We start from the raw sequence: 24,133 nt of genomic DNA, 5'->3' as shown, positions 1-24,133 counted from the left end.
AGTATATAAAAACAAACCAAGGGCCGAAATAAACATGCAGGTAAAGTTCCCGGTGAACATGGTAAAAGAGTTTAGACAGAGGGTAGTAGCTAAAGCTAACTTAGTTCTAAAAAAAGTTCCTGGATGCGGTGTACTAGCTTTTACACATGCATTTTGTTATCCAAAGTTACATTTTGCGAAATTCAACACGACAGTGATCAACTTGAGCTAAGCATATTGAGTATTTATCATCTCTACTAATGGTTCGCTAAGTGTATAACATTGTAACTTTATGCTAAATAATGTTATGTTAGCTATATTAGGCAGCTATGTGTGCTAGTGAGACATGCTTCATGAAAACATAAACCAAAAAAAGTATAATCAAAATGAAAGATTACCTGTCCAGCAGAAATACAGCCTCTTGAACTCAAACGGGTGCGCCAGGGTTGCCAGGTTTTCACAACAAAATCCGCCCAATTGCTACTCAAAACTAGCCCAAAACAAGCCCAATCGTGTTTCTCCGGTAAAAATCGCATTTGGGGGGTAAAATATGTGTCTTTTTGGTAGGGCTGCCTGTTAAAATTCGCAAATCCCGGGGCAAAATATCACATAATTGGGGTCGCTTCAACCCGCGGACATGAAAAACAGTCCGCGGCAACAGTGTTTGAAGTAGCCCGACTTGGCAACACTGGGGCGCGCGCATGTGGGCAGATCCTGGAGCAAAAGCGGTGGTAGCCATGGTAGCGAGAGAGAGTGACAGTCACCCAAGCCAATCACTTGATTCGGCCCGAACGAAAATAATGAGCGGTGTTTATTGCAGATTAAAAAGTCTAGAGTCACTCGATTTTTATACTCTCTTTTTCAGAGTACTTACATTTTAATTATGTATTGACATATAAAGAAAGTTTAAACAAATTTGGACAAAAGTTTTTTAGATCATTCTTACCTACCCCACCTTTAAGCTGTCATTTGTAGGGTTGGGTACCGTTCACTTTTTAATCGGTATCGGTACCGGTACTGGTACCCGAAATTCGGTATCGGTACCCAACGGTGCCTTTTTTTCGGTACTTTAGGGATTTACATCATTAAATATAAATAACCTGTAAGTCATTTATAGAAGTGTTATTGACATCATGCCAGAGCTGCCCTGGTCTCTGTCTGCCATTGTCTGTGATGTTTGTATACTGTAATATTTACTAGATAGTAGGCTCCTGGGAACTTCAATTTAATTAATAAAAACAACCATATTATTTTTTTATTTTTATTTTAATTTCTATGAAAAGATTCCCCACAAATTATGTGCTGTGTATTTTCTGGTAATCAAATGAAGACATAAGACATTAATTTAATTTATCTTTTAATTTAATTAAACTTTTTTGTCAAACAAAGTGCTGCACAACTGAGCTTTATATGGTTAAAATTAAAACATTTAAAACAGAAAATGTTTTATTTATTACTTAAAAAATTTAGTTTTGATTATTATTATTACATTTGTGTTAGTATTATTAATTGAGACGTATCTAAATTCTACAGTAATGTATTTGTCAAGATAAACCAGACTTTTATTTTGACGGGTTGCCATTCCTTTGAGTTTCTGTGTTTATGATATGACGGTTGTTTTTCTCAAATGACACGGTGAAATGCTCATAAAGTGACTCTCAGTGGCTCTGGAGATGACGTTCGTGCGTCCATGTCCTCATATGAGACGGCAGAGATCGAAACATGCGACCTTCTGATAGTGAGCGCGATAGTGAGGGTGTATGTGTGGTAAACCGCGCTTCTTCGGCATTCATTCGCACAGAGACACGCAGGATTCATATTTAAATAGTCTTTTTGCCGTTTAATATTCACAGACACTAGTCAATATCACCAGATGCGTTCTCGGGTACCGAAATTTGGTACCGATTGATTTAATGTGAATCGGTACTTGGTGGTACCAACGTAATTCGGTCGGTGCCCTTAAAAGTAACGAGTTCGGTACCCAACCCTAGTCATTTGGTCATGTTACAATGTGCCCCTCACATGTTACAATGTATGTTTCACATTTCACTTCCATTCTTTCGGGGTAAATCAAGAAACTGTATTAATGAAACAAAACCACATAATTGTGAAATTATTGTGGGAAAAAATAAATACTCTGAACCCCAAGTGGATTCACATAAACTGAGTTAAAAAGTGTTAGGTTGTGCCCCGCTCTCTCCTACATTCCCATCAGCTGTTCAAGGTTAAGAAACTGCAGACTGATCTAACCAGGTTAGCAGTGGTATAAATGACATCAGCAGGATTAATCTTAATCTAGTGTAATCCTCAATGTCTAAATCACCCGTGACTAGTTCAAGCGTGCCGCGTTCTCTCAAAACCTCAGACAATCTTCAGTTTCCTCATTTAATGGGGACATGACATTCTTTTTTGTGTAGTTGTGCACAAAGTTGATCACTTAAAATGTACTTTTGTTGGTAATCCCTGTGACGCATCACTCTAGAGCAGGGGTCAAGTCTAATTTAAACCTGAAAACAAAGGATTTTGATAACATTTAAAACAAATTTAATACAAAATTGCTTTAGAAATATTCAATAATTTGAGGCTGCAAGCCTGCAACATAACAATGAACTTGCACTTGCTGTTGTGTTTCTAAACAGCAGGTTAAACAATCAGTGTTTGATTGTGCAGATGGTTACGGTTACTCTTAAGGACTACTATGATGATTGGTTGAGATGTAGGTTTATTGTCTTTAGAGTTAGAATTTTAGCTGTAATATTTGTAGTGGCTGTACTTTGAAGATGATGAATTTCGAGACATGTTTGCATGTTTACAATGTGCTGTGTTTTATTATGTTAACAGACTGTGGGAACCTACGCTAGAGTTTCTGCTATCAGAAAACACTGCACATTCATTAATTCAATGCAACAAAGTTTTAGAAACTACATTTCTTGAGAAATGTGCAAAAACATTTATTGTAGTCTGTAAATGTGATCAATAATGATTATATGCAGCACAACTACTGATCAGAAGATACAAAATGTATATTCCACTGAAGTAATATTTGTTTTTTGTTTTATTTCAGGACAGTTTGGATGCTCTGGTTTATGACCTTGATTTTCCGGCCCTGAGGAAAAACAAAAGCATCGATAACTTCTTGAATAGATGTAAGTATTTTGTCTGGAGCTTGTTCAAAACCGTTTTAGGCTGCTTAACTGCATTGTTTTTGGGTCAGTACTTTCAGTCAGACACTATTTTGTCTGTCCAAGTATCCCCTCAACAAAAGGTCTTTGGGGACTGCATGGTGGTCACCCACATGCCATTCTCTCTCTCTCTCTCTCTCTCTCTCTCTCTCTCTCTCTCTCTCTCTCTCTCTCTCTCTCTCTCTCTCTCTCTCTCTCTCTCTCTCTCTCTCTCTCTCTCTCTCTCTCTCTCTCTCTCTCTCTCTCTCTCTCTCTCTCTCTCTCTCTCTCTCTCTCAATATTATATTGGAGGATAACGTCGAATGATTGTATGATTGTGCGATTTTTCACACAGCACAGTTTTTACCGCCCCAAGTAGTAAACTTGGGCTTGTAACTGTAATATCATTTGTGCTACGGCCATGAACAGCATCACATATTGTGCCATTACTCTTACAGAGATCTGGGAGATGATAAAACAGACTAAATTTACCATAGACTTATCTGGGATCTAGAATGTCATTGAGACACGGGTGGGTTCTTTGGACGTGGGCCAGTAACTAACCACCCAGAACAACCTAGCAACTACAATGGATCCTTTTTACATTTCCAAGTTGGGAACGCAGAAGTAAAATATTGAAGGCTAAAACGAAGAAATGCAAATATATATTTTTCACATTCCCACTTGCTGTATGTATATATATATATATATATATACAACCCCAAATCAGAAAAAGTTGGGACAGTATGGAAAACGCAAATAATTAAAAAAAGAAGTGATTTCTAAATTTACTTTGACTTGTATTTCATTGCAGACAATATGAACACAAAATATTTCATGTTTTGTCTCGTCAACTTCATGTCATTTGTAAATATGCATCCTTTCCTGTCATTCAGACCTGCAACACATTTCAAAAAAAGTTGGGACAGTAAAGCATTTACCACTTTGTAATGTTGCCATTGCTTTTCACAACACTTAAAAGATGTTTAGGGACTGAAGACACCAAGTGATGAAGTGTTTCAGGTGTAATTTTATCCCATTCTTCCTGCAAACAAGTCTTAAGGTGGGCAACAGTACGGGGTCTTCGTTGTCGCATTTTGCGCTTCAAAATGCGCCACACATTCTCTATTGGAGACAGGTCGGGACTGCAGGCAGGCCAGTCAAGTACCCGTACCCTCTTCCTCCGCAGCCAGGACTTTGTAATGTGTGCAGAATGTGGTTCTGCATTGTCTTGTTGAAATATGCATGGTCGTCCCTGGAAAAGATGTCTTCTTGAAAGGCAGCATATTATGCTCCAAAATCTCTATGTACTTTTCAGCATTAATGGTGCCTTCACAGAAGTGCAATTTACCTTTGCCAAGGGCACTGACACAACCCCATACCATGACAGACCCTGGCTTTTGGACTTGTTGCTGGTAACAGTCTGGATGATCCTTTTCTTCTTTGGTCCAGAGCACACGGCGTCCTTTCCTCCCCAAAAATACCTGAAATACTGATTCATCTGACCACAGTACACGTTTCCACTGTGTGATGGTCCATCCCAGATGCCTCCGAGCCCAGAGAAGTTGACGGCGCTTCTGGACACTGTTAACATAGGGCTTCCTTTTGGCACAGTACAGTTTTAACTGGTATTTGTGGATGTAACTACGTATTGTACTTGACAAAGGTTTGCCAAAGTAGTCCTGAGCCCATGTGGTGATATCGCTTATAGATGAATGATGATTCTTGATGCAGTGCCGCCTGAGGGATCGGAGATCACGGTTGTCAGCTTAGGCTTGCGCCCTTGTCCTTTACGCACTGAAATTCCTCCAGATTCCTTGAATCATAATTCATAATTCAAATCATAATTACAATCACCTGTTTCAAATAACATCATTATTTAACCATTTTACCTCATTACTAGCCCTAAATTGCTCCTGTCCCAACTTTTTTTGAAATGTGTTGCAGGTCTGAATGACAGGAAAAGATGCATATTTACAAATGACATGAAGTTGACCAGACAAAACATGAAATATTTTGTGTTCATATTGTCTGTAATGAAATACAAGTTAAAGTAAATTTAGAAATCACTTTTTTTTTTAATTTGCGTTTTCCATACTGTCCCAACTTTTTCTGATTTGGGGTTGTGTGTGTGTGTGTGTGTATATATATATATATATATGCAACAATACAGTTAGTCCACGGTTCAATACATACCTCGGTTTTTAACCACGGTTTTCGGTTCGGTTCTGATGGCTTGTCACATCAGTTTTTTGCTATTCTATTCTTAGACAACAGGAACAGCAAGAGGTTAAGGAGAGAAAAGACTATTTTTTAATTGCAATACTCTTGCTTTATTTTACTTAAAAGAATTGAAAAACCTTACTTTACTTAAAAACTTTACTTAAAAAACCCTTGTACACATTCCTAGTTTATTGTATACTATAATATATATATATATACAGCATTTAAGTATGAAATTGAATGAATAAATGTAAAAATAAAACACTACATAGACTTCACTATAAAATATACACTGATTCTTATTAAAGCTACTGTATTAAAGTTTTTCAGTCAAGAGCAGTGAGCGATTTTCTCTTTGTCTTTTGTAGTTGTATTAACATTAAATGGATAGTTCACTCAAAAATGAGAAATGAATACAGGTTTGGAACAATATTAGAGTGAGTAAATAATGACATTATTTTAGAGGTGAACTGTCCCTTTAAGGTCAGCGTATTCACTAGTCTGCCCTGCTGTCAATGTAAGACCTGCGTTCCTCTAATACAGTCACGCGCCGATTTTACTTTCACTTTAGACATAACCGACTGTGTTTATGTAAATCTTGTGTGTATTTGACAGTATTAGCGCAGTAAGACGACTACTTAGTCCAGTAATCACATGTTTGACAGGCGTTTAGTGCGCGCGCTCGGAAAAGCGCATGTTTAAACCGCGCACACGCCGGCAAGGCTTTAAAACGCATGCAAATAATGAACTTTCGTGATTGTGAATAACTATAGTGTTCCGTGAGTATAACTCTACCACTAACGTGTGATGTGAATGTATGTCGCATTGTTCAGTATATTGGGATGGAGGCAAATGATAGAATTTGTAGAAAAATACTTAATTAAATGCAAAACCGAAAAACCGCAATTCACAGGCGCATATTGAACCGTGAAGGCCGTACCGAACGGTTCAATATTATATTGAGAATTGTGGCATCCCTAATATATATATATATATATATATATATATATATATATATATATATATATATATATATATATATATATATATATATATATATATATATATATATATATATATATATATATATATATATATATATATATATATATTAGTGCTGTGAATCACTTAAAAAAACAAATTAATAAAAAAAAATCTGTAATTGATCATGATTAATCGTAATTTAAAAAACATTGTTTTTAATATTTTGATATTGTAATAATTTCAGTTACTCTCCAAATTAATGAAGAAACAAATTAAAGCTACACTATTTAACTTTTCCCTCCACTAGAGGTCGCCTGTTCAAAACAAAGGCGTAGTTTGATGACGCCACGTTTGAGCGCAGAATCTTGGGACATGTGGTCTTCACCTCACAGCCGGTGGAAAAGAGTCAGGATAGGACTCGGGCAGAAATCATGTTCATGGATGCGATTATTAACATTACTGTAGTCTGAAGCAGAGCAGGGCCGAGTGTTGTGGAGCTGAGCAAGGCTGCAGGAGCGATTGAAGAGCGGGACTGTTATTATGGCATAGTCGCCGGTGGGACTTTTATTATGACACGGTCGCCGGCACCACTTCCGCTTTTCTAGTCATGAGTATGAGGTAACGCAACCCTGTTTATCGTATTAGATATATCTGAGTGTGTTGAAAAGGAAGTTATGACGTTCGCTCAGCGGCTGCTATGACACTTGTTCACACTGCAGTGAGAGTAAAGCGTTTCTGCTAAATAAAACCTAGGGTAACGCAGATATGATGCAATCGACAGGCGACTCCCTCAAACGCATAGCTCACACGTCCCGGTTCCTTGGTTAAAATAGCAATTTCTCACGATTTACAAATAGTTGGAAACATTTGGGATATTCAAAGTACTCAACTGAACAAAATATATAACACTGGCCTAGTGGTTTTATGATATTTTACTGCAAAAATCTTACATAGTTCACCTTTAAAGACAGCATATTTTAAATAATTGTTGTAATGACATCTTTTTATGAATGTAGGCCAGTATCACTCACACTAATGTCTCTATGAAACATTAAAGGTCCCATGGCATGAAATTTTCATTTTATGAGGTTTTTCAACATTAATATGAGTTCCACTAGCCTGAATATTGTCCCCAAGTGGATAGAAATGTTGATCGGTGTAAACCCGAGTTCTGGCTGTCTTTCTCTGCCTTTGAGAAAATGACAGGCCAGACGAGCCAATCCTGAAGTCTCCTGGTTTGACGTCCAAGCAGGAACGGTTACCTCCCTTTCCTCCGCCCAGAGAATCTGGCACGCCCATGCAAGCGCTCGAGAGATCATTGCTTGTGAACGAGTGAATGCTGGCTGTTTCTCAGTGTTTGGATGTACAAATGAAAACGGAAGTCTTTTTTCAGTTCCTTCTGATCTGTGATCAGTGATTTCTTATGTGTAGCTAATTATTTATTATTCGTGCACACACTGCGGCTTCTCTCTCTCCCGACAGAGCGGTGTTTTCTATCTTGTGAGTCAGTGTTTTTGTACGTCCTCGTCGCGTCTATCTGTTCTACAATGTGCATACAGTCGTTTCTGCTCAACATCAGCAGAGTAACATCTTTAGAGATAAACCTCACACACGCCGAGGCTCGGGCTGCACTGACCGGTCGGCCTCCAACATCCCCGACCCCCAGTACTGCATCTGGCCCACAGCAGAGGCGCCAAACGCGGCGCGAGATTAAGCAGAAGGGGGGTAAGCGTGAGGGTATCTGGGCTAGGCTAGTCAGCTATTCCCACAATAAACTGGATTACATTCGATTACTGCTGTTGTGTCTTTGTTTGCGCTGTGGACTCAATGCGCGTCACTGACGCTTTCCATATGATAGGAACATATCTAAAAAATAATGGTATTATCAACACTTACTCATAACTCGTTCATCTCGACAGCTGTAATGGTACTTTGCATGTGTTACAAAGTTGGTAATAATGATGAAGACGGACTCGGTGTGACTGGGACTCGTGTTTATTCAGAACTCTCAAATACAAACACAATAAACTCGCGCTGACTGACAGCGCTCTCATAACTCAGTAGTTACTATAAATAACTTTGTTAGCAATCGCTGAGCTCAGTCTCTGGTACATTAGTGATGACCGGTTCGCGAACGATCTTTCTTTTGAACCGGTTCTTTTTAGTGAACCGAATCAGTTCACCAAATCGGACTGAATCGTTCTAAACGGTTCGCGTCTCCAGTCAGCGCTGATCCATAATTTACTAAAGTTACTAACTTTCTGACATGAGTGACAGCCCCTCCGACTAGAAATAGATTAATAACCTGAAGTATATGCTGTAACTAAAACAGTTCACTGAACTGAGACTGACAGAACCGATGTGAAGTGAACTCCGGTCCATCCATCTCTCTGGCAGCAGCTCGTGCCTCGTAGACCTCGTTAAACCACGCCCCCTCCGCTCATATCAAATGCAAAGATGTCAGTCAATCACAACAGTGGGCGATTTTACTGAAGTCTCACAGCAGACACACCTCTTGTAACAGGGCCTTCAGCCACAGGGCAAACAGCAGTATAGAAAAAATGCCTTTTATTTCTAAATTATGACATTTTATGATGTAAAAATCATACTAACAATATAAGTACACCTCAGGAAACATTATAAAATAATAGAAAAATGCCATGCCATGGGACCTTTAAAGGTCCCATGGCATGGATTGTTTTTATTATTTTATTATTTACTGTCGAATTAGGGCTGGGTGATATGGCCCAATAAAATTATCACAATATAATTTTCCATATCAGTCGATATCGATAATTATCACGATAAATGTCAAATCTTTATTTCTTTATAATTTAAAGGCATATTTTTGCTCCTGAGTGAAAGATGTAAAAAACAGACAGTTAATTATGGTTTTAAACTATCCTTTATTGTCAAAACATGACAAACACTTCCCAAACAGGTGAACAATTTAACAAAACTGAGGTAGATTTATTTTTAACTTATAAAATCAATATTAATAGAGTAGAATATTAGAATATAAATAGAATATATAAAATAAATATCTATAGTAAAATCTAGAACTGTAATGACAACATTTGGCTCTGCTGACTGCAAATGCAAAGTTAAAGGGCTTTAAAGATCATGTTTTTCAATAAACTAAAAAATCTTTCTGGTCAGCATGCCAAACCTTTTAAATAAATAACACCGACAATATAAATAAAAGAAATAAAAGAAAAAGCATTTTTTTACTCTACACTCTATATATCAATAGTATAATTATATATACTTCATTAAAATAATTGTGTAAGTAGTAAAACAATAAACACGCAAACGGGCAAAAAAATGCGTTTTACGTTTAGAAACATTTTGAGTCCCCCCTCTCTTGCCTTACAGTGGATTGGTCCACCGCGCACCGACACACACACACACACACACACACACACACATGTTTGTTTTTGTGAAATGTGAGGACATTCCATAGGTGTAATGGTTTTTATACCGTACAAACCGTATTTTCTATCCCCTTACACTGCCCCTGCCCCTAAACCTACCCATCACAGGAGACTGTGCAGTTCACTTTCTGTGAAAAAAACCTTGTTCTGTATGATTTATAAGCATTTTGAAAAGTGAGGACATGGGGAACGTCCTCATATTTCACCCTCTTTTTGTAATACCTATGTCATACCCATGTCATTGTACACATTTGTGTCCTGATATTTCACAAAAAAAATTGCCCACACACACACAACTGCGGTGAGCTGGGAGAGAGGAGAGCACAAAGATCAGTAGTTGTGGAACTCCAGTAAGGGCTGTCAAGTCTATTTTATTCACTTTAAACATCGGATGAAATGATTTTATTTCTCTTTTAATACAGGCGATGCTGAGTTATTAATAAATCACCAAAGACAAAAAATGATGATACCAATGTATTTTTGCATAGGTCCGATGTTTTAGTGATTATAGTTTGTTAACGTTAGCTTGTTGTAAGTCACCCACTACAACTAACAAAGCGATAAGCCTATGCGTGAACTTAGGCTAATGTAGATTTAGCGCTGTGTTGGGCTCAATGCTATATTACCGTGTGGTGAACCTATGATAAGCAGTGCACGTCGCTATGTTTTATGTCCGATTGCAAATAGCCAAAATATCTCCAAACCACTGAAGTTGAGTGACCTTTCTTGTCAATTATATCTGTGTCCAATTTTCTTCACTATCGCTAATTTTTCTTTTTTCAACTCCTCCAAGCCTGTCAGCCTGTCGGCCACTGTGACTGTCAACAACACCGCGTGCAGCACCCAGAAGCCTGGTCTGCAAAACGCATACGCAGCATTACGCATAGCGCGTAAGCATTATATCGAGCATTTATCAAACTGTTGTTATCGTTTTATCGAGGAAAATAATTTCACGATAATTATCGTTATCGGTTTATCGCCCAGCCCGATGTCGAATCCATATGGTAAAAGTCTGTTTGTAAAGCCTGTGCTGACATTGCGACTGATAAACGCAACGGAATCCATTTTCTTCAAATTCTCTGGGTGGGCAAAGCAGAGGAAGGGGAGGTAACCGTTCCCCGTATGACGGCATACAGGGAAGGTTTCAAGTCGGCTTGGCTGAGATCTCATTTTCTCAAAGGCAGAGCAGGACACCCAGAACTCGGTTTACACCTATCGAAATTTCTAGCCACTTGGGGACCATATACAGGTTAGGGGAACTCATTTTAATGTTAAAAAACCTCATAAAATGAAAATTTCATGCCATGGGACCTTTAATGACGTTACATTACAGTATAATTGAAAGCTACCAATTTCAAAATGTATTAGGCTTTAAAAAATAACTTTTAATTTAATTGATCTTAAAACAATCTTTACATAAACCCATTATAATAAATGTTATATTTACCCTTGGCCTTCCCTGTTAGACATAGTCTACACAGAAACTGAATAAAGTTATCAACACCTTTCTTAACTGCATAATAAATGAAATATATAATGAATATTCAATTTTTTCTGTTCCCGTCGTTAAAGATAAAGTTAAAGTTAAAGATGTTATTTAACTAATTTAAGACTCCTAATATGAGAATACTTGAACAAAACTGGCATTTTGTCAAAAATCTCTGTTGTTGTTGTTATTTTTTGTTCAAGAGCGAAAGAGAACTCATGTGTGCACGAGACTGGTGTGCGCGCGATTTTTTTAAAAGCATTTACATGAATAAGAGTGTTATCATATACTGTAACGCTGGGCAAAAATGGATATAAAAACATTGCGTTATTTGCGTTAAATATTTTTAATGCGTTAAACTGAAAAAATTAATTGCCCGCGTTAATTTGCCCAGCACTTATATATATATATATGTATATGTATATGTATATGTATATGTATATGTATATGTATATGTATATATATGTATATATATGTATGTATATGTATATATATGTATATATATGTATATATATGTATATATATGTATATATGTATATATATATATATATATAATATATTATATATAATATATATATAATATATAATATATATATATATATATATATATATATATATATATATATATATATATACATATATACATATATACATATATACATATATATATATATATATATATATATATATATATATATATATATATATATATATACACATATATACATATATACATATATACATATATATATATATATATATATATACATATATACATATACATATACATATACATATACATATATATATATATATATATATATATATATATATATATATATATATATATATACATATATATACATATACATACATATACATACATATACATACACATACATACATATACATACATATACATATATATATACATATATATATATATATATATATATATATATATATATATATATATATATATATATACACACACACACACACACACATGCATATATATACATATATACATATATACATATATATATATATATATATATATATATATATATATATATATATATATACATACATATACATATACATATACAGTGAGGAAAATAAGTATTTGAACACCCTGCTATTTTGCAAGTTCTCCCACTTAGAAATCATGGAGGGGTCTGAAATTGTCATCTTAGGTGCATGTCCACTCTGAGAGACATAATCTAAAAAAAAAATCCAGAAATCACAATGTATGATTTTTTAACTATTTATTTGTATGATACAGCTGCAAATAAGTATTTGAACACCTGTCTATCAGCTAGAATTCTGACCCTCAAAGACCTGTTAGTCTGCCTTAAAAATGTCCACCTCCACTCCATTTATTATCCTAAATTAGATGCACCTGTTTGAGGTCGTTAGCTGCATAAAGACACCTGTCCAATACCACCCCCTACAATCAGTAAGAATCCAACTACTAACATGGCCAAGAGCAAAGAGCTGTCCAAAGACACTAGAGACAAAATTGTACACCTCCACAAGGCTGGAAAGGGCTACGGGGAAATTGCCAAGCAGCTTGGTGAAAAAAGGTCCACTGTTGGAGCAATCATTAGAAAATGGAAGAAGCTAAACATGACTGTCAATCTCCCTCGGACTGGGGCTCCATGCAAGATCTCACCTTGTGGGGTCTCAATGATCCTAAGAAAGGTGAGAAATCAGCCCAGAACTACACGGGAGGAGCTGGTTAATGACCTGAAAAGAGCTGTGACCACCGTTTCCAAGGTTACTGTTGGTAATACACTAAGACGTCATGGTTTGAAATCATGCATGGCACGGAAGGTTCCCCTGCTTAAACCAGCACATGTCCAGGCCCGTCTTAAGTTTGCCAATGACCATTTGGATGATCCAGAGGAGTCATGGGAGAAAGTGGTCAGATGAGACCAACATAGAACTTTTTGGTCATAATTCCACTAAACGAGGAAGAAGAATGATGAGTACCATCCCAAGAACACCATCCCTACTGTGAAGCATGGGGGTGGTAGCATCATGCTTTGGGGGTGTTTTTCTGCACATGGGACAGGGTGACTGCACTGTATTAAGGAGAGGATGACCGGGGCCATGTATTGCGAGATTTTTGGGAACAACCTCCTTCCCTCAGTTAGAGCATTGAAGATGGGTCGAGGCTGGGTCTTCCAACATGACAGTGACCCGAAGCACACAGCCAGGATAACCAAGGAGTGGCTCTGTAAGAAGCATATCAAGGTTCTGGCGTGGCCTAGCCAGTCTCCAGACCTAAACCCAATAGAGAATCTTTCGAGGGAGCTCAAACTCTGTGTTTCTCAGCGACAGGCCAGAAACCTGACTGATCTAGAGAAGATCTGTGTGGAGGAGTTGGCCAAAATCCCTCCTGCAGTGTGTGCAAACCTGGTGAAAAACTACGGGAAACGTTTGACCTCTGTAATTGCAAACAAAGGTTACTGTACCAAATATTAACTTTGATTTTCTCAGGTGTTCAAATACTTATTTGCAGCTAGGGATGAAACGATTACCGGTTTCACGATAAACCACGGTAAAATTTAGTGACGGTTAGTAATATCGTATAAAATGTAATTATCATTAAAACCGCATGTGATTATCACGATTTTAAAACTCGCGGTAAATCTTGTCCAGTCAGCGTCAGTCTGTCGCAGCGCACTGCTGTTTTCTGAATGAGAAGAAATGGCAGAAGACAGTGACAGCACTCTGGAGATTGTTCAGCCTCTAAAAGGACCCAATCTGAGGCGTTGTCATATTTTGGCTTTTACAAAAGTCCTGAGGGAAACTTAATCGAAGATGGTCACCCTGTCTGCAGAACATGCCAGAAGAAAGTCGCTGTAATAGAGGGAAACACTTCAAAACTACGAACGCAAGGCAAGTGGACTTTGACCTCAATACCAAAACTACGTCTGGGAAATAATAACGTGAAGCGAACGAACAAGTTCAGACAAGACTAGGGTGACATTTAAGGGATAATAATCAGGGTTTGCCATTAACAACCGCCATTTGCGGTTGTAAGTTAACGTTATTTCGGCTGCACACTAGCCACTTCTGTTGAACTTATTATAGTCTTCTCAAAAGCCATCTGTTATAATCGCGTTGCACATTATAACCACTCACACGTGTTTATATTGAGTTTATGAATGCAATGTCTCATAATCAGAGGCGTTCAGATTATCCGGAATTTTGTTCAGAGCGCGTGCCGCTCACACGCTGAAATCTTCACTAAAAGCAGAGATGTGTGTGTGATGTACGCAAGAGATTCACTCATCATACAGAGGTTGACTGTTTTTGTTCTATTTCAGCAGCGAAAATAGTTTCAAACAAACACAGCAGAACCAAAGCGCATCTGATGTGACTGGCATAAAGTTGGTGAATTTAGGGACCGTCTCTAAAGTTACACACAACATTGGTAACGTTATACACGTTTGAAACTTTAATAGCATTTGAAGACAATGAAAGTCATAAAACTGGCTGTAAAGTGATCATCTAGGTGTCAGGTATGATGCAGTCATTTTGATATTTAATAAAATAAACTGTCAAATCATATGGAAATATGGATATGCATTATTTCTCTAGGATACTGTTTGGGCTCTTACACAAAACATGCTAGATTTAAATGCATCATTGCTGAACACTGATGAGAATATTGCTTGAGAATATATTTACAGAGATAATATTAGAGATTATATTTACCAGAAATTATTATTATTTATGCGTTGCTATATTGACGACGGCCATTATAAGGAAGAAAATCCCACAGAATCTTGCTTAAAAAAAGTGCATAGAGCTGCTTTAGTTTGTTTGTTGATTTTCAAATATAAAACTTGAACAAAACCGTGATAATATTGATAACCGTGATAATTTGGGTCACTATAATCGTGATGTTAAATTTCCATACCGTTTCATCCCTATTTGCAGCTGTATCATACAAATAAATAGTTAAAAAATCATACATTGTGATTTCTGGATTTTTCTTTTTTTAGATTATGTCTCTCACAGTGGACATGCACCTACGATGACAATTTCAGACCCCTCCATGATTTCTAAGTGGGAGAACTTGCAAAATAGCAGGGTGTTCAAATACTTATTTTCCTCACTGTATATTAGGGATGCCACATTTCTCAATATAATATTGAACCGTTCGGTACGGCATTCACGGTTCAATACGCGCTTGTGAATTTTCTACAAATTCTATAATTTGCCTTCATCCCAATACTGAACAACGCGACATACATTCACATCACACGTTAGTGTTAGAGTTATACTCACGGGACACTATAGTTTTTCACAATCACTAAAGTTCATTATTTGCATGCGTTTTAAAGCCTTGCCGGTTTCATTCGCGTGTGCGGTTTTAACATAAGCTTTTCAGAGCGCGCGCACTAAAAGCCTGTCAAACACGTGATTACTGGACTAAGTAGTCGTCTTACTGCGCTAATACTGTCAAATACACACAAGGTTAACATAAACACAGTCGGTTATGTCTAAAGTGAAAGTAAAATCGCAATCGTGTCTGTATATTAGATGCACGGAGGTCTTAAATTGACAACAGGGCAGTAGTGAAAAGGACAGTTCATCTATAAAATGATGTCATTATTTACTCACTCTAATATTGTTCCAAACCTGTATTAATTTCTCGATGACAGAATTTTCATTTTTGAGTGAAATATCCCTTTAATGTTAATACAACAAAAGACAAAGAGAAAATCACTCACTGCTCTAGACTGAAAAACTAATACAGTAGCTAAGAATCAGTGTATATTTTATAGTGAAGTCTATGTAGTGTTTTATTTTTACATTCATTCATTCATTCAATTTCATACTTAAATGCTGCTGTACAGCTCTGAGCTGCCGGTGTAAATCTTTATATATATTTATTTTATATAATCCAATACACTAGGAATGTGTACAAGGTTTTTTAAGTAAAGGTTTAAGTTTAAGTAAGGTTTTTCAATTCTTTTTAAGTAAATTAAAGAAAGAGTATTGCAATAAAAATAATAGTCTTTTTTCTCTTTAACCTCTTGCTGTTCCTGTCGCCTAAGAATAGAATAACAAAAAATGTATGTGACAAGCCATCAGAACCGAACCGAACCAAAAACGTGGTTAAAAACCGAGGTATGTATTGAACCGTGGACTAACTGTATTGTTGCATCCCTAATATATATATATTAGTGCATCCGGAAAGTATTCACAGTGCTTCACTTTTTTCACATTTTGTTACGTTACAGCCTTATTCCAAAATGGATTAAATTCATAATTTTCCTAAAAATTCTACAAACAATACCCCATAATGGCAACGTGAAAGAAGTTTGTTTGAAATCTTTGCAAATTTATTCAAATTAAAAAACTCATATGTACATTAGTATTCACAGCCTTAGCTCAGGTGCATCCTGTTTCCACTTATCATCCTTGAGATGTTTCTACAACTTGATTGGAGTCCACCTGTGGTAAATTCAGTTGATTGGCCATAATTTGGAAAGGCACACACCTGTCTATATAAGGTCCCACTGTTAACAGTGCGTGTCAGAGCACAAACCAAGCCATGAAGTCAAAGGAATTGTTTTTAGACCTCCAAGACAGGATTGTATTGAGGCAAAGGGTGTATCTGGTGATTTAGATGTATACTACATCGCTTTGAGTCGTTTTCTTTGCTCTCGCCAGGCCAGTATGTGGCGCTGTAATTCTGCCACAGAAATAAACTAAAAACGGAGAAGAAGAGTTGTGGCTAGAAGGGGTACAGCAATGGTAGGAAGTGAGGCAAAATCTCACAATAAAATAACAATAAATAAATGTGCTACTTACAAGATGTGTTTTATTAACGCCTACATCCTAAACCTTTACAATAATGCAAATACAGTAATTAAATGACGCAATATTGATGTGCGCATGCCCAGTGCCCATAGTTGTATCCCTTTCTAGTCTTTCCCACGCGGGACGTGGTGTGATGACATCACCGTTTCACAAAATTTACGGATTGGCTGTACACACGAAAACGCAAGGGTGTCGTTTTCAGATTTATCCACTCTATGACCCGGTTTCAAAAAATATTGGTTTCATGCTCCCAAAACGCCGGATCCGTGTGGACGGGGCCTTAGTCAGGTTGGTGACTGTATGTAAGCCAAAACCTTGACCTAATATCACCTGATTTTTAGTGACCAGTCAATGAATTGTTACTTTGTAACGTTTATGGTCTTTTCAGGCAGGGTAAGCGATATATGAAATCATTAAAATGGGTGTGTTTACTGCAAACTGATGACTCAAGTAAAATTAACTCAACACAAAATCTATTGACGTAACATTTATGCAAGAAATACTAAGCGTTAACGTATATATCTGTGATTTCTTTTTGCAGAAATGGATTCAAATATACAAAAAATATTACAATAATAGCCTCTTTTACTATATTGCACTATATTATATTAAACCAATTGAATCTTTTTTGTACATTTACTGTTACTTTACAAAAAAAATGGTACAACTCAACATAATTACATAACTATAGTGAGTGACATAACTGTACAAGGCAAATTATGTTGGAAATTTAACATCACGATTATAGTGACCCAAATTATCGCGGTTATCAATATTATCACGGTTTTGATGACGGTTTTCAAACGAGATGAAAGTGTTCAAAAAGAACAGATGCACACACACTTAAAACATTTCAACAAGTTTTATATTTGAAAATCAACAAATAACTAAAGCAGCTCTATACACTTTTTTAAGCTAGATTCTGTGGGATTTCCTTCCTGGACCTGTGGCCGTCGTCAATAGCAATGCATAACGCATAAATAATAATAATTTGTCGTAAATATAATCTCTAATATTATCTCTGTAAATATATTCTCAAGCAATATTCTCATCAGTGTTCAGCAATGATGCATTTAAATCTAGCATATTTTGTGTTAGAGCCCAAACAGTATCCTAGTGAAATAATGCATATCCATATTTCCATATGATTTGACAGTTTATTTTATTAAATATCAAAATGTGTGCATCATACCTGACACCTAGATGAACACTTTACAGTCAGTTTTATGACTGTCATTCTCTTCAAATGCTATTGAAGTTTGAAACGTGTATAACGTTACCAATGTTGTGTGTAACTTTAGAGACGGTCCCTAAATTCGTCAGCGTTATGCCAGTCATATCAGATGCGCTGTGGTTCTGCTGTGTTTTTTAAAACTATTTTCGCTGCTGAAATAGAACAAAAACAGTCAACCACTGTATGATGAGTGAATCTCCTGCGTACAGCACATGTTTATCTCTGCTTTGAGTGTAGATTTTAGCGAGTGAGAGCGGCGCACGCTCTGAACATAACTCTGGCTAATCTGAACGACTCTGATTATGAGACATATCATTCATAAACTCAATAGAAACACGTGTGAGTGGTTATAATGCGCAACGCGATTATAACAGATAGCTTTTGCAGGGTTCCTACGGGGTTTGGAAAAGTATGGAATTTGATTTGAGTAATATCCAGGTCTGGAAAAGTATGGAAAAAATAAATCAGAGTATGGAAAAATATTTATGTTTCCAGACTATTGTCCCCATTTCATTTTCTAAATATAAAATTAAGAATTTCTAAATGTATATAATAAATATATACACAATCGTTTTTTTCAATGAATGAAAAACTTGTAGCCTAGCTATGGCAGTAAAGGTCAGACCTGTGTGTTCCTTCCTTTTCACAGTTCAACAGTGGTTAACACAGCACTTTGTAGTTTGAGAAAGCAAGTTGGGTTTGAGGATAAAACAGAGTCGATAGTGGAATCCTTAAAGGAATAGTACACCCAAAATGAAAATTTGTCATTTATTTACCCCCATGTCTTTCAAAAACATAAGACTTTATTATATTAAAATTTTTTATATTTTAAATCTGAGAGATTTCAGTCCCTTTATTAAAGGACTTTATCACCCCAAAATGAAAATGTCCTAATCATTTACTCACCTCAATGCCATCCAAGATATCCATCACTTACTTTCTTCAAGTTTTTGAGCAACCAACTGAGTTGGTTGCCATTTTGGATGGCATTGGGGTGAGTAAATGATTAGGACATTTTCATTTTGAGGTGAACTAATCCTTTAAATATCTTCATGTGTCCAAGATATCCAAGATTAACAAAAGTCTTGTTAGTTTAGAATGACATGAGGTTAAGTAAATTATGATAGAAATTAAATTTTTGGGTAAATTAATAACCCTTTAAAAAAATTGTGACTGATTTAGCATTTTGATCGTTAAGGTCACAAAAGGCACAATTTTAACATAGAGGTTTTGACTCCGAGTGTAGCAGACTTGTCGGTGCCGATAGCATTGTGGGTAAGTGCGTCGCCATGTAGTGCTGTTGTGCTTCGGGAGACCCGAGTTCGAGTCCTGCCTCATGGACTTTTCCCAATTCTGCCCCCCTCTCTCTCCCTCCTTACTTCCTGTCTAGCTACTTTCCTATCCTAATAAAAGGCAAAAACGGCAATACTAAATCTTTAGAATGTAACACTTGTTAGCAGTTGAATTTGAAAACATTTTATCGGAACAAGTTAAATATGGTTGGAAAAATCTGTAGGAAGTCTGGAAATTCGAGTCTGGAAAAGTATGGAATTTTGAAATGAAAATTGTGTAGGAACCCTGCTTTTGGGAAGAATATAATAAGTTCAACAGCCAGAGTGACTAGTGTGCAGCCGAAATAACGTTACACCCGCAAATGGCGGTTGTTATAATGTCAAGCCCTGATTATCCCTTAAATGTCACCCTAGTTTTGACTGAATTTGTTCGTTCGCTTCACGTTATAATTTGCCAGACATAGTTTTGGTATTGAGGTCAAAGTCCACTTGCCTTGCGTTCGTAGTTTTGAAGTGTTCCCCCTATTACAGCGACTTTCTTCTGGCATGTTCTGCAGACAGGGTGACCGTCTTCGATTACGTTTCCCTCAGGACTTTTGTAAAAGCCAAAATATGACCACACCTCGGATTTGGTCATTTTAGAAGGCTGAACAATCCCCAGAGTGCTGTCACTGTCTTCTGCCATTTATTCTCATTCAAAAAGCAGCAATGCGCTGCACCAGACTGACGCTGACTGGACTTTCCGTGAGTTTTCACAATCGCGATAATCACACGCGGTTTTAATGATAATTAAATTTTATACGATATTACTAACCGTCACTAAATTTTATTGTCGTTTATCGTGAAACCGGTAATCGTTTCATCCCTAGTTGTATGCACATACCTTACAAAATCTGCATTCAGATTTTAGAATAAGCACTTTGTAGTACATATGTTGAGGTGTCTTTTGCTGATCTGATGTTTGCTTCTGTAATGATTAGAAACAAAAAAATCTTAAATTTAAACAAATAGCCATTTACGTCTGCATTGTAAGAATCTAATGTTCTGATGTTTTCATGTCGTGTCAGATAATTTTCTATTGATTAAATCGAATGTGTGGGAATGGCAATATGACAGCACAGTGAATTCACATGACGTCATGAGCAAACCAGTTATCTATTGTAGATCAGTGATACCAACCCAAAAGGTACTCTAGGTGTTGTTAAACCAATGAACTAGGAACTTCATAGCTTTTAATGAGAAACATTTGGAGTCAATTTTTTATGTCAAGAAATGTTTATAATTTTCTCATTATGGCAAATATGTCGGGGTATGATTTTCAATTTGAATGAGCACAAAAATTTTATTTATACCTTTGGAGCATCTAATAACCTGACCCCTAAACCTAAACATTTCTCAATGTAAAACATTATAAAGCTCATAACAGGCGGATACAAGTATACAGTAACAAAGTGTATTGTAAACATTAGTGTATTACTAATTCATAGTTATATACAAATAGTGACTTCTTTGTTCATTGTCACTGTAATTAACAAGTTATTATTGTTTTAATTAGCTCACACTTTAAAGAGTTTTAAAGTGTTTTTTGTCCTTTGTTGACAGCTTGTTAACATGCCTAAATGATGCACAGTAGTTTAAACCAGTAGTAAAGGAGTTGTTAATGGTTATTAGGAGTAAATAGTTCTCACATTAAATTAGGTTTTGTAAAATTAAAGGATTTTAACTTTCCTTTATTAAACATGAATTGCTTTACAAATGTGTTCCTTAAATGTTTTCAAATACATTCAGCATAAATGTGTATCAAATCACATAATTTGAGTGGTACTGGTAGCTTTCCGTATGAAATTCGAGCATGTCTTTGCATCATTACGTCACGTCTGTATAAGGAGTTTGGCTAGGCTATATCGCATGTGAGGATGCTGCAGGTGGTGGTTCATTTATAGCCTTTTCTCACAGCAGCTGGAATAATTAAATTGATCGTTGTGATGACGGATTGTAATCCAGAAACGTCTAAACGACAGTCATCAGTGACAACTGGAGATTCACCCGTAGTCAAAAGCAAAAGATTAGACTGTACAGAGATTGAAATCTACAGGTAACGCTAATACACACTAAATACAAGGGTTGGGTACCGAACTCTGTACTTTTAAGGGCACCGACCGAATTAAGTCGGTACTACCAAGTACAGATTCACGTTAAATCAATCGGTACCAAATTTCGGTACCTGAGAACACATTTAGTGATATAGACTAGTGTGTGTGAATATTAAACAGCAAAAAGACTATTTAAATACGAATCATGTGTGGTGTGTCCTGCATGTTTGTGTGAATGAATGGCACTGAGCCGCAGTTTATTTACCTCACACACAGAATTGCGTGTGATGGTCGCGCGTTTCCATCTTATACGAGGACATGAATGCATGTCAGTCATCTTGCTCCGAGAGTCACTTCATGAGCATTTTACCGTTTCATTTGAGAAAAACTACCGTCATGTCATAAACACACAGAAACTCAAAGGTAATCACGGCAACCGGTCAAAATAAAAGTTCGGTTTAACTTGACAAATATATTACTGTTGTACAGTAGAATTTAGATACGTCTCAGTGTAATAATAATACTAACACTAATGTAATAATAATACATTATCAAAACTTTATTTTTTAACTTATATATACATTTTTCTTCCATGTTTTAATTTTACAATGTACAATATAAACAATATACAATATAAAGCTCAGTTGTGCAGCTTTGTTTGACAAAAAAGTTTAATTAAATTAAAAGATAAATTAATGTTTCTAATGTCTTCATTTGATTACCAGAAGATACACAACACATCATTTGTGGGAAATCTTTTCATAGAAATTGAATTAAAAGAAAGAAAAAAAAAAAGGTTGTTTTTATGAATTCAATTAATTTAGTAGCTATAGCCTACTATTTACTGGTACAGTGAACAATCATCACAGACAATGACAGACCAGGGCAGCTCTTGCATAATGTCAATTACACTTCTATAAATGACTTACAGTTTCTCTACAGTTATTGATGTACCAGTATCCCTAAAGTACCGAAAAAAGGTACCGTTGGGTACCGGTGCTAAATTTCAGGTACCGGTACTGGTTAAAATGTGAATGGTACCCAACCCTACTAAATACACGTAGTTACACAATGCTGATGTTGTTAACATTAACAATTTGAGAACAAAGTATTTGATAATTTGCACAGTTTGATGTGATGTGAGCTAGGCGATCATTAGATTTAATCACTACTGGTAGCACAATTTATTCTAATGTTTTTTTCTCAGTTGGTCAGAACAAAAGTGGCAGATATGTTACTTGTTCAGATGACATTTTCATGTGAAAATTCTTATTTTGTTTATACTTCCAAGACGAAGAGTCTGATTCCGAAGTACAGTATCCACACCGGTGCGGTGAATGAATGACAGCCACACAAACTCCTCAAAACATTAGATTAATTCGCGCTGGGGAGCCGTGCTGATGCACAGCCCACGTAAAGATGATAATTCTGCAAATAACTGCAATTGCAGGTTTCAAACAGAGATGACGTCAAAGAGGCAAAACTTACGGACTGCAGCTTAAAAAAACTTTTGAATGATTTGAACCATAGATATATTTATTCTACAAAGCAAAAAATAAAAACTTTTCAACAAATATAAGAAGGTAACAGGCAGAAAATCTTCTCCAAAGCTTCTCTTTCATACAGAACAGAAGTGTTATAATGAATTAAATCAGTCAACTGCGTTCAAAATCTATTAATTCAATATTTCAATAAATTTGTTCTACACAAACAATTTATGATTTCAATGCTGTCAATATTGTATGTTTTTGTGTCAAATGTAGGTTTGGTAGAACCAAAGAACCAAAAATACTTTTGGTTAGGATACAAGAAAGAACAAAAACATGATCTAATTCTTTAATTATGTGCTAATCACACTAAAATAATTTGTAAATTATAATGACAATTAATTAACTCACTATTTGTACATAGCTTATTATTGTATTAACAATGTCAAATTTAAATAAGTATGATTATACTAGAATTTAACTACAATTAATTTAACTATGAATTAACTTTTAAAATGATTCATAAGTACTTTATTACACTAAACGTAATATAAATTGTTGCCCAATAATTTACTCAAAACTTTTCCAAGTCTTCCGTGGCCAAATTATTTCTTTGTTCAAGGAACAGACCCAAAACTGATCACGCCTGAAGAAGCATCAAGTGAAATGCCATCAGCTCTCATGTCTGAAGTTCAGATTTATCTCCTTATTGAGATGAGTGTTTTCATGGAGCTGGAAGACTTTCAGCATGTAAAACCTTAAGTTTTACGCTGTGCATCACATAAATATACCATATGGCTTCAGAAGAATGCACCACGGTTTGTTTGTAATACTCTTAAACTGTTTTTTGGCCAGTTTTTGCAATTACATTACTGTGACTGACTGTAATTTTATCTTTATGATGGCTACAGTC

General features: G+C 36.1%; 1 protein-coding gene across 3 annotated transcripts in view; it reads left to right on the top strand.

Annotated features, from left to right (window-relative positions):
- rock1 (Rho-associated, coiled-coil containing protein kinase 1) overlaps positions 1–24,133 on the top strand; it is a 216,025-nt gene that overhangs the window by 87,898 nt on the left and 103,994 nt on the right. For all 3 annotated transcript variants that reach the window (XR_013816703.1, XM_079819469.1, XM_079819468.1), the window contains exon 2: positions 3,044–3,125. Coding sequence is in view for 2 of the 3 variants with exons in the window: in XM_079819469.1 (XP_079675595.1) it covers positions 3,044–3,125 (82 nt within the window). In the remaining variant the exon portion in view is untranslated. The remainder of the gene's footprint in view (positions 1–3,043; positions 3,126–24,133) is intronic.

This window comes from Gobio gobio, assembly GCF_949357685.1.
Source record: "Gobio gobio genome assembly, chromosome: 6".
Lineage (NCBI taxonomy): Eukaryota > Metazoa > Chordata > Actinopteri > Cypriniformes > Gobionidae > Gobio > Gobio gobio.
Note: the sequence above shows the minus strand (reverse complement) of the source record. Positions and strands in the feature narration are given on the sequence as shown.